The following is a 12,487-nucleotide window of genomic DNA, read 5'->3' as shown; positions in this document are numbered from 1 at the left end:
TCAAACATGCAGAAGGAAAGTACAAAAAATAATAATTTCCTACAGTGCTTGAAGTGAGGAGGTACGTGAGGGGATGGCATCCTCCCAGCCAGAAGGAATTACCAAAAGCATCCCCCCCAGTTGATTCTTTTAATTGCATCCTGGGATAAGGGAGGATGCTTTATATATAACATTCAACTAATGAAATCTTGAAAGGGCATTTCTTTCTTTCAAACAGCTCGTCATTTTCTCCGTATCATTTTATGTCGCTCATTTAAAAAGAGTTAGTACAACGATGAGCTTGATTTGATGAAGGCAATGAAATATCTTACCCAATATTCGAACCCGTGACTGCTGGCTTTGCAGTCTCCTCTGTATAAAAAAATAACTTGCCTGCGATGTACAGCAACAGCAACTTCATAACAAAGGAAAACAGCAAGAAAAGGTACATGTAAGAGATCTTATGTATGTGTGTGAGTTCAGGCTATATGTTAGGAAAACAAGAGTGATAAAAGAAAATCTGCATTCGTCAATTACAGCATCTGAACAATGCTTCTCTGTGCACAACAATTCGCTTTGTAACCAAAACTTTCGGCTTACTTTCCATGTCAAAGTTTGGCTGAACGCAAAGTTTAAAGGGCTGCTGGCAGCATGTGGCAACAAAGCTTTATAAACAAAAATCAAATACTTTGTCATAGCAACAAGATGAAAAATGCACGAGCCGGTTGTCAAGAGAAACAATTCTGTCTGTCATTTTCAATTCGCAGAATATGAAAAGATAAGCCATAAAAATTTGAGTTTCATTCCATCTTCATTATTTAGATATGCTTTGCATTGCCATTGGGCTGACCATTACCGAGATTGCAACACTGTTATTAAACATTAACATTGGCTGTTCCACAAAGGATAGCAACAATATATATGGCCGAGATATTTACACATAAACAAGCTTCAATTACAAGAAATTTCATATTTTTATGACTGGTTTTCAAGAATCTACACACAATTGAATTCGACTTACATAAAACACATACGAAAAAAATACACTTTTGCGAACATTTTTGTCTGAATAGAGAACAGACAGAGCTAAAATCAATTTGTCTTGCTACTTTCTAAAAGTAGACACTTGGAGCTTTCCAATGAGGTATATTCGATTTTTTTCCTCCAATGGAGTACAATTTTACAAGCACGTAAACAGAGGGCTCAATATTCTTGTCACGGATAGTAGTTTAAAATTTATATTCATCAATAAACTATAAAGTTTCAAAACACAAAAATATGATTACTGACATATGGATGACATTCTATGCAAAGATAAACGTTTCAGGGCGTTCGGTCTATAAACACAGCCAACATGTCCATGGACAGATCTGCCAAATAGAATTTGTAAAACTCGCTGGCCGTGGTCACACTTTTCAAGTGACTTGCGAGGTGAAAAGTTACTGTTTTTTGGGCGGGTGAATTTCTATTTGTTTGCTTCAAAAACTTTAGTGTAGGTATTGTTTACTATATACTATGGAAAGAACTACGTGGTGCCAAAGTGGATTTGTGAATATTGCAATGTGTGAACATCTTGATAATTGTTTCAATCGTCCGTGATCATCTGTTGCATTAAATACATTTGACAACAGACGAACTGAAATTTGAAAAAATGAACAACTGTGCCAGGACATTCATCTTTCATCTTAGAGACGTTAAAGAAACAGTATCAGGTAGAGTGCGAATTCTTTTCAGTATAACGTACCATGTGGAAGCAATGAATTCTTGGTTCTCTTAATTTTTCGGGATCTGCTTCACCAATGGAAAATGCCACTGGGTTTCAGTGCACGCTTATGCTTCTTTCAGTGCAAATCCTCGTGTTGTAGGTAGTTCCTTTAATACGTGGAAACAGAACTTTTTAAAATGCTATGTGATTTCTATGGTGAAAAACAAGTGTTTAAAATGCAGGAAAATCAATGTGTCCATTGTTGTATCAACAGATCGTATTTGGCACTGCAGTTGCAGTGTAATTCGAAAGATTTTCGCTTCCAGAATGGATTGAGAGACCATTCATTTCAAGTATGGTCTTGCAACCTTTGGACATGGCCTTAACCACTACTTTCAAATCGGCTTCTGAAATAAATATATATTCCTTGACTCTTGATTGATCTTCTTTACACCTTTCAGCTCGTTTTTTTTATGCTAATAATAAAATAAAGTGATAGACCTTTAAGGGTTATAGAGAACATTGGAAGGTTATGTTTACAATCAAGATGTTATTCTCATGGAGAAGACAAAAATGCATGGGCCATGGCCAAAAAATGTCGCTTGGGTACCAAACTTTGTGTGGGATTCTTTTAGGTGTATTGGCATCCAACTCGGGGACAGGGGGAGGGACTTACTTTACTCAAAAAATGGGAGTTATTGCAAATTTTGGATGAGGCTATGCATCCCCACCTATTTATTTTTTTTATTCTCAACCAAGAGTATCCCTCCCAGCTAACAATTCCCACTTCGAGCACCTTCAATTATTCATTTCTTACTTATACTCTGTCCCAGCTAACTGTGGAGCAGGGAAACGAAAACAAGTCTCTGCGGAAGTAGTATCCCATTTAGTTGGCTGCACATTTTGACACTCAGTGCAGTGCAGGTGTATCCAGTGTCAGGGTGGTGCAAGGAAACGACGTTCAACCAACTAGACGGAAAGCGGTGTTCAAGTTCAGAAGATTCAACAAATGCCTGTCTGCTGCTTTAAATCGCCATTTGATTAGTTAGCACGCACCACGTGACCATACAACAAACATACACCGGTCCGGAAGGTAGTGCAGACACCAAATACACTACTTGACTCCAAATCAATAACTAGATGAGTCGGTGTTGCACCATGCAACCAACTAGATGCTTCGGTGCAAAGCGAGTCAAAGCAAGTCAAAAACTGCAGCAAACTAGACAGGGCTACTGATGCGAGATGGCTCCACCAATGAGCACGTGAGAGAATGGATTTGGGTGGAGGGGGAAAGCAACTGCAGTTACCATCCTTCCCAGCAGCATGTACTGCTTCACCCTGGCCACTCGATTTCCTTCGCTTCTCTGACAGCCTTGCTCCACAGTTAGCTGGGACAGGGTATAGTGACGCGAGACGGCTCCACCAATGAACACTTAAGAGGAACGGAATTGCGTGGAGTGGGGGAAAGCGACTGCAGTTACCAGCCTTCCCAGCAGCGTGTACTTCTTCGCTCTGGCCACTCGATTTCCTTCACTTCTCTGATGCTATGCGCAGCCTTGCTCCACAGTTAGCTGGGACAGGGTATATTTCTACCACTTATTATTCCCCTCTTTACCTGTTCGATCTCGGCCCAAAACCTCTCACTCGTTTATTTAGTCAATTTTAACATTCGTACTTACCTAATCTACATTGCGAAAGATTCTTTAAGATTTTGCTTTGGTCACGATAATAATTTCAATTTTTCACATGAAGAGTAATTATTGTTCTTCCTTTTTTCGCTTGCGTAACACACACTATGGTGGGCACAGCTTGAGTAGCATTGTGGATGACCAGTGGGTATGCAGTGTTTCCAACCGAAAAATACCTACTTTCGTGTTAATGATTTTGTATTTTTTCCCGGGTTTGAAATTATGCTAATACCTTGCAATCCATGCACGGGTTAGTTTAGGTTACGTTAACATAGATAGGTTAGGTTAACATGTAGTTAAAGAAAGGGTTCTTACTGAAATTCAACATCACAAATCATGCACATTTAGGTAGGTTAGGATATGTTAACATACTTAAAAATACTTCATGACTGGGTAACATATATTCTGTTTCTTTTTTTCATTCCATTATACATCTTTCAATGTTTGACACAACAAGCGCTGTTTCACTTTAACTACATTATGCGTCTTTTAAAGATCTGTACTTCGTTGTAGCGCAGTTTCACTTTAATTACAATATGCATCTTTCAAAGTTCGGTACTAATCTGATATTCCCCGGACAGATTTCTTCATTTTTACAGAAGAAATTACTTACGGTAATAAGTTCCTGTAGCATTGTCTAACATCTGGAAGGTGTTTTGTGTGATGTGGGAATGTTTCATAGCGAAAATTCATGTTCTTTGTTGAAAATTAATTCTCCGACGGACAATAGCATTTGGCGCATACAGCTTCGGGTATTCGTACATCATCACGCGTCGTGATTGTGTTTTGTTCATATTCATTGGGTATTCAGTGTTTTGAACTGTCTGTGTTTGCAACGAAAGTTAGAAACATAACGTGTCGTGGATGCATCGTGAAGTTCGGACCGGGTGTGAAAGATCCAGTGTTTTTTTAAATTTAATTGAACACCCCGGGATCGTGAAGAAAGGAAAGGAATGTCGAAAATGTGGCAGTGAACGTAAGCTACTCGTTAGAAGGAATGGGTTGTGGGTATATGCCTAATATGATGTGTCGTGGATGCGTGATGAAATTCAGGTATGTTTTCTGTATCCTGGAAACGGATTTCTTCAAATTTAAAAGTTTGTGGCTCATTTAGGGGCAGGTGACTCCGGCCAATTTCTAACATGCCTTTAACAGGGACTCTATAGAGAAATCCGGGGAGCCGGAGTAGAGCGGAGACAGCCCCCGTTGGGGTAGGTGGCATAAGGGCAAATACCGCAGGGGCGGAGCCCGGAATCGGCGAGAAATTTGGACTCACAAATTTCAAACAAAAATAATTTATTTAGTTTCAATTTCCCACCGATTCCAAGACGGATAGCCCCAAAAACCATTCACACATAGCGCCACAAAACATTACAATTTTCTTCATAAAACAATGTGAAAAAGTTTAAAAAAAAATTGGATCAGATGAGCTTTGTTCACGGGTATTTCTTGGGTTCCAAAGGTTGAAACACTGCATAACGAATGAAAATCGACAAAACACAAGCACGACGCGTGATTATGTAGGAAGGTGTACGTGCCATATTGTGTCTCAGGCAAGCGAAAAGACTACGAGAAAGAAGTAATCGTAATGTGAAAAATTGCAATTACTTTGATCAAAAAAACGTGAATACACCTTAAAGAATGTTCTGCGAAGCAGATAGGTAAGTACAAATGTCAAAAATTGACAAAATGAAGAAGTTATAGGTGTCCGGGGAATATCAGATTTTTACCCAAAGTTCTGTATCTAAAGGTACTGCATGGTACTGGCTTGCTTAAAAAATTAATGCACTCTTCTCTCCAGTGGAAAATTGCTCTTGAAGAGGTACTCTGATAAGTAGCCTGTGATGTGACATTACATGCTGGACATTACGCCAAACTCTCAATATGTTTCGAGAATGGATTGGAATTTAATCGCCCGTCATTCTTTGCAAGTTCTGCTGATGAACATGTCCACTTGCAGGTGTGTCGACAAACTCCACACTATGGTTAACTCTGAGGTGTCTGCAGCCTGCTCCCTGCTTTCCAGCAATCTGATATTATAGTTGTTTCAGGAAGGATGAATTGGCATATGACTTGCAGCAGAGTTTGATCGTTTCGGTTTTCTACACGAACCATGAAAAAACGTTCAGGGTTTCCCCTCTCAATTCCTCCGAACAACCACTGTCCGTCAACTGGACGTGCCCTTCTATTTGGGTAATTCTCCAAAAACCTAGCAATATCATGTCCAAGTATAATAACTCAAGAATGACTTGACTTAAAAAGTTTACTTTTCTTTTAATTTGTAGAAGCAGTTGACCTCTAGCCATCCCAATGTATACAAAAAGAAATAGTTAATTATTTTTTAATATAAAATATGTATAAGGGTCTAAAAGTCACTCTCCTGGTATGTCCGGATCTTTTGTTAAAACAAACTATACTCATTTAAAATGTTATCATTAACATTACATAAGTTTCATTAATATTATTCATTTTTACATAGTTGAAGGTATAAAAAAACTTTTTTTTTTAAATTTAATCATTTGACATGATCCTGTTACACCACTTCAAAGTGGGTCCGAAGTTTTCATGTCACTCTCCTGGCTCAAGGAATTTTTTAAATATTTACAGTGAAAGAAAAGGATTTTTTGGTTTGTTATCTGGCAACAATGTTTCTTTCAGCCATCTTGTTTGAGCTGTAGAGTACTGTGGAAGAGCTACTTGTCCTTGTGTTTTTATCAAATTGGGAAGTTCCAAATTCAGGTTCGTAACATATTTTGCTGTCATTCTCCTGGTTAACTTATTTATAACAAATAATAACCCAAATATTTTGAAATAACTATGATTATGTGCCATTAAGCAATGTCATCACCTGACAGAAATTTGTAATCTCAACTTTTGCCCTAGGCTTTGATTATTAGGCCTAATCCATCCAAATGTCACACTCCTGGCTGTCACACTCCTGGCAATAATATCACACTCCTGGTATTTCTTGTGCCAGGAGCGTGACTTATCAGCCAGGAGAGTGACACTTATCACATGAAGGGAACAAATTCGGATCAATTTCATTGTGTACATTCGATTTGTAAGCCTATACAGCTGCTGTGCACTATCACAGAGTAATGGAGCTTTTACATCAGGCCCAAGTTCTGAATTTTACAATTTTTATCAGGCCATTTTTACTTACCCAATATTGATCCTATAAAATACATAAAAATATACTTTTGAGCACTGAGCTGGGTGACCATTCAGCAATTCTTAAATAGTGCAGCCTACATTTATATAGGCTAACTTTTTCAATTGTTTCTATGTGTTAGCATTTTGGCCACAAACTATAATCAAAATTACATTTTAAGATAGCACAAAAAAAAAATTATCATTAAATTGAATCTGGCCATAGGCTATTTCAATATTGCACTGCAGGGTATATTTAAAACCTAGAAAAAACCCATACCTAAAGAGATTTTTAACTAAACCTAAATTACATTTTTAATTACCTTTATTGGACAATTTATGCAATTTGGAACACACTGAATTATTCAGTTTGATTTAATTAAATAAAAATAATATTAAAATAAAGCCATCAAATTTGACATCAGTTTAAATAATTTCTTTCAGAGTCATCACTAATAATGGCAGGAAAGAAAAAAAAGACAACACAGTCTAGAGAGGAGAGGCTAATGAAAAAGAGAGAAGCTGAAAGGAAAAGGTACGAGAGATTGAAAAATGACCCACAAAAATTGGAAATTGAGAAGGCCAAGTGGAAAACAAAATATGAATCAAGAAAAAACAAGGGAACAGTGAAACTAATTACACAACAATCAACAAGAGACCAAAGGGCTACAAGGCAACAGTGGAGAGTGCGCCAAAAGAAACACAGAATGAAAAGCAAAATTCAACAGCAAACAAACCAGTTTGTAGAGAATAACACACCCTCTGATAGTGACCCTGATGATCCAAGTCAAGAACTTGATCAATTAGTAAATGGAGAACCTGTTTCACTATCACCAGAAAGTAGGCAGGCTACTCCGGATCCAAACACAAACCTCACCAATGGAAGTCCTCGAATCCAAATTGTTACTCGTGCCTCAAGTAGCATAACTCCAGACACAAATAAGTTCAGCGATGCATCTTTATATGTCATGTCGAAAAACTCCGATGGCAGGATAGCTGAAACAAGGAAACGAAAGCGTCGTAATGATGTACGGAAATCGAGAGAACTGAAAAGGCTGAAGCTGGATTTAGATGCATGTGAGAAAAGAGCTGAAAAATATCGGAAGCGTTATGAAAGGCTGTTGAAGAAAGAAATTGAACAGAAAAGAAGACTGAATAAGGAAGAACAGATGACACCTCGCACAAAAGTTAAACATTTTCTCCAAGGCAGAACTGTTGATGAAGATGTAAGACGAGAACTGTTCACAGGAGAAGTCATTAAGTCACAAATAGCTCACACATTCAAATCCATCAATTCTTACAAGACCAAAACAATCCTGAAGGAGTCTCTGAGTGGAAAGATAATAAAAAAGTATAGGATGCAAAAAGCATTGCCGTTTATCCGAATTCGTACTGTGGTTGCCCACAATGAGAATAAATTGAAGCAAAGGATCAGGGAAAAAGTTGACCATTTCTTTCATGATGATGAAAATACCACCGTCAGCCCTGGAAAAAAAGATTTCATTACCAGAAATAAAATTAAAAAGCAGAAAAGATACCTCAATAATACAATGAACGAGCTGCATAAACGATTTAGAAGACAGAACCCTGGTGTTTCTATAAGTTATTCATTTTATTGTAAATTACGTCCGTTCTGGGTTGTCAAACCAAGTCTTAAGGGCAGAGACACATGTTTGTGTAGAGTACATCACAACATGGAAATGCTAGTCGATAAACTGAACAAGAGTAAGGTGATTGATGCACAGAACCCAGAAGAATTGGCTGAAATTTTGTGTTGTGAGAAAAATCGCGAGGCTTGCCTGTTGAGAAAATGTAATGACTGCAACGAAAACACGATTCCTTACAATGACTTCAATGTAAATGATACTTTCACATACCAGAAGTGGATGTTGCATAAAGAAAAACGTAAAATCAAAGACCAAGAGAAAACTGTTCAGATTATCAAAAAGGATGCAATAACAAGTACTATTGGAAAAGCCATTGATGATTTGGAAATGTCTATTAAGAAGTTCATGATCCACATTGCAAACATTAGACATCAGCACCAGTATTTAAGAAAGCTTAAAGAAAATCTGAGTTGTGAGGAAGCATTAATTCACATAGATTTTAGTGAAAACTATGCACTTAAGTATGCTAAAGAAGTCCAGTCAATGCATTTTGGTGCTTCAAGGAATGAAATTACGCTTCATACTGGTGTAGCATACCACATGACTGAGGACAACACTTCAATAAAACCAGTTTCTTTTTGCACACTGTCAGAAAGCCCTCGCCATGATCCATCTGCAATTTGGGCACACCTTGAGCCTATTTTGACAGACGTGCTACAAGATAAAAGAATTACAGCTCTCCATTTCTTGTCCGACTCACCATCCACTCAGTACCGAAACAAAAAGAACTTTTACCTACTTGAAAAATACCTACAAGAGAAATTCCCCAGGATCAAAAAGGCAATTTGGAACTTCACAGAAGCTGGTCATGGAAAAGGTGCCCCTGATGGGATAGGTGGCTGCCTGAAACGTACAGCGGATAACATGGTTTCCTTGGGATATGATGTTAACAACATCATTATTCTTGAGAAAATTTGGAAAGAAAACTGTCCAAACATCAAATTGTGGGTTGTTGAGGAGGACATCATATTGAGGGTTGATTCATTTTTGTCATCTGCGGGCGATTTAAAAGCTGTGAAAGGAACAATGAAGGTTCACCAGGTCACAGCTGCACTTGGAGAGACTGACACAAAGATGAACTACAGGACCCTAAGCTGTGAAGAATGCAAGGCTGACAAAAACTGTGAGCATTATGGAATCTTTGTTTCAAACTCAACTCATCTGACACAAGGTAAGAAAATTTCTTTGATTTTATTTGACTAAGTTTAGTCCACATTGTATGTTCGACAATTTTTTTTTTAAAATTTTTCATCTACAATTTATAGTAGATTTTGTAGTATACCTACAATTTTAGTTTTTGATATAAGCATAAGTAGGCCTACATAAATCTAATACCGGTACCTACTGTATGTTAAAAGTAAAATAAATTAAATTGTCTTGATTTCTCAAATTGTTAGTAGACAAAGGATTAAAAGATATAAAGAACAATGCATACTTTAATCATAGAATAAGATAAATAAACTATATATAAATGAAAAATAGTAGAACTCTAAGTGGGCTATATAATGAGGTCAGCAGTTAAAGGCCAAATTTAATTTCAAATTATTTAATTTTTGCAATAATTTAAAGTAGCCCTGCTACTAACATTCACACATTAAAAGTTATCATTATATAGTAAATTATATGTTAGATTTTATTTTAATTTCAGCCCAGCTGATGCAGACTTACAATATAGGAGAATGGGTCATATTTCACTATGAAAACCTGATATTCCCTGGAGAAATAATTGAACTTGGACCAGGGAAACTTTTCATCAATGCCATGGAACCAAGCAATTCCAAAAGAACATCCTGGTCTTGGCCGAAAACTAAAGACATCCATGACTACCCCATCGAAGATGTCATAAAAAAAATTAACCCTCCAACACCCATTGGAAGCAGCCATAGAGTTGCAAATTTCTGCTTCCTGGACAGTTTTTAGGCTAAACCAATACCTTGTTTTTTGGCCGCTCCATATAAAGCTTTCGTTGTGTTTTATATTTTTGGCTCAGCTTCAAGTTATGGCTGATCTAGAGGCTTTACTTTATCTTTCAACAGCTGTATTCAATTTTATAATTTAGTAAATAATAATTTTTCTATTTTCCTGGAATGTGTGTGTGTTTTTTGGGGTAATATTTTAGCTAAGCTACAACAGTACTAATTATGTCACTCTCCTGGTATCATCCGTCACTCTCCTGGTGGCTGAAATTTAAATGCCTTGTTTCAACCACTTTGGAGCATGAAGGTGTATTCCCCTTATTTTTCCCTTGTTTATGATCTCATGTAGAGTAAGTGTGATTTTTTTCAGATTTTTTAGAACAGTTTTGAAATTCGCAAATTTTTGCTTTCAAAATGTTCACTTTTTGGAGAATCACCCATTTACACATTTCTTGGTCTTCCCAAAATTTGCTTCATCGACTTCTACAATTACTCCCTCACCTCCTATTGGTGTAGAATTGTCAATTACCCATATCTCACACACTTACCTACAATGGTTTGACCAGTCAACAATTGTCCGTGAACTAATGTTCATCTGAATTTTTATCAAATTTTGTATTGGGTACGGCACACACAGCCACAGATTACAAAAGTACATGATTTTCTCGACAGAAAGCTTACTTTGTCCTATGAAGGTACCCAATCTTGCTGATTGTTCAAATCTAAACGGAACTCTTTTAAACCACAACTTCCCATGTCCCTGGACTCTCTTGCATATACCCACAACCCATTCCTTCTAAAGAGTAGCTTACATTCACTGCCACATTTTGGACATTCCTTTCATTTCTTCACGATCCCATGTTCAATTAAAAAATCGGTAAGACTGCAGAATATGGGCTGCTTAGAAGGAATGCAGTTCCTAATTTTTTGGTAAGGTATTGAAGTAAGTATTCGAGTAAAGTAAGTTGGAAAGTGCGGAAAAATTTTTTTATTTGAAAAAAAAATGGAAAATACATGTCCAGGCTAGATGCTTTCCGAAGCGGTGAAACGATCGAGAAAGCGACATTGTTTCGCACGTTCCTGCATGGAAATAAAGAAAATGGTAAGGAAATCAATAATGTAATTTAACAGAACATAGGAAAAAGTAATAAAAGTAAAAAAAGTAAGGCTATCTGTGCAGTTTCACGCGATGCCGTTGAACGTTGTCACGTTAGACTATCTTTGTTTTGTATTTATGCTAATGAAACCTAACCTAACAGACCTAACCTAACCTTGTAGGCATTCCTCGTGAAAAGAAATGAAAGGAACTGTTTGTAAAGAATATGACGTCGGAACACAAGGTGGCCAAACTGTTGTGCGGAGAGGAAAACCCCGAAAAAAATGAAAGCAACTGTTCGTAAAGAATATGGACGCGAACGAATTGACAAATGCATTGCTTTTAGTACCAGGAAAAACATTTTTACGCGTAATAATATAATAGTAATCGTAAAAGGAACACTGGAAAATGGATGTAGAAGGTATGTACTTTCAGGGGATATAAATTTTGTTCGTCTATTTAGAGGAAAACAGCAGCCCATGTTCTGCAGTGAGACCAAAAAATCCACTGGATCTTCCAAACCTGGTAAAAATTTCACCACACGTCCACGACACGTCATGTTTCTAACTTTCGTTGCAAACACAGATGGTTCGAACAAAACACAATCACGACGCGTGATGATGTACGAAAGTTATCTTCTCTGTGACGGAAGTGTACGTGCCAAAGGGTATTCTCCGTCGGAGAATTAATTTTCAACAAAGAACATGAATTTCCCCATATCATACATTCCCACATCACACAAAACACCTTCCAGATATTAGACAATGCTACAGGAACTTATTACCGTAAGTAGTTTCTTCTGTAAAAATGAAGAAATCTGTCCGGGGAATAGTAAATTAGACAGTATGACAGATTCCCACATGACAGAAAACACCTTCCAGATGTTCAACAATGCTAGAGGAACTAATTTCCGTAAGTAGTTTCATCTGTAAAAATGAAGAAATATGTTTGTGTATAGTAAACATTTACCAAAATCATTATATTGTACAAATTTTGGCTACACTGGTAATCAACTCTACAAAACATGATGCAATTGACTATTATTCGACTCCTGTCAAATATTTGCGTTTGGTAAGACTCGTGAAGTATCAGCTTCGACTATTCTTAGAATTAGTAGCGTAATCTATACATGAAACAAATCGTGAACAATTTCAATAATAGAGTAAATATGGTATCTGTATATGACATATTTGTTTCTCGGGCAAATATTTACACTTACCGGCATTCGTACTCAAACGAAATATAGTGCTGCCATCTTTCAGTTAATTTTTAAAGAATAACAACTG

The 12,487-nt window shown here is 37.1% G+C and overlaps 2 protein-coding genes across 2 annotated transcripts in view; one reads left to right on the top strand and one right to left on the bottom strand.

The window, feature by feature from the left end:
• Root (ciliary rootlet coiled-coil, rootletin) overlaps window positions 1-12,461 on the bottom strand; it is a 345,133-nt gene extending 332,672 nt beyond the window's left edge. Inside the window, exon 1 of the mRNA XM_083141556.1 lies at window positions 12,421-12,461. The gene's annotated coding sequence lies outside the window, so the exon portion shown is untranslated. The remainder of the gene's footprint in view (window positions 1-12,420) is intronic.
• Window positions 5,640-10,539, top strand: LOC146003302 (uncharacterized). The gene is made up of 3 exons (XM_083141551.1): window positions 5,640-6,111; window positions 6,967-9,360; window positions 9,838-10,539. The coding sequence occupies exons 2-3, from the start codon at window positions 6,981-6,983 to the stop codon at window positions 10,107-10,109; spliced, it is 2,652 nt and encodes an 883-aa protein (XP_082997677.1). The 5' UTR covers window positions 5,640-6,111; window positions 6,967-6,980; the 3' UTR covers window positions 10,110-10,539.
• Window positions 12,462-12,487: the final 26 nt, after the last annotated feature.

This window comes from Lepisma saccharinum, chromosome 20, assembly GCF_977018435.1.
Source record: "Lepisma saccharinum chromosome 20, izLepSacc3.1, whole genome shotgun sequence".
Classification (NCBI taxonomy): domain Eukaryota; kingdom Metazoa; phylum Arthropoda; class Insecta; order Zygentoma; family Lepismatidae; genus Lepisma; species Lepisma saccharinum.
Note: the sequence above shows the minus strand (reverse complement) of the source record. Positions and strands in the feature narration are given on the sequence as shown.

Excerpts from the sequence above, each read along its gene's own strand:
- LOC146003302 (XM_083141551.1), top strand. The coding sequence starts at position 6,981 with ATGGCAGGAAAGAAAAAAAAGACAACACAGTCTAGAGAGGAGAGGCTA. Across the intron at positions 9,361-9,837 it reads CTCAACTCATCTGACACAAG|CCCAGCTGATGCAGACTTAC; the intron begins GTAAGAAAATTT and ends TTTTAATTTCAG.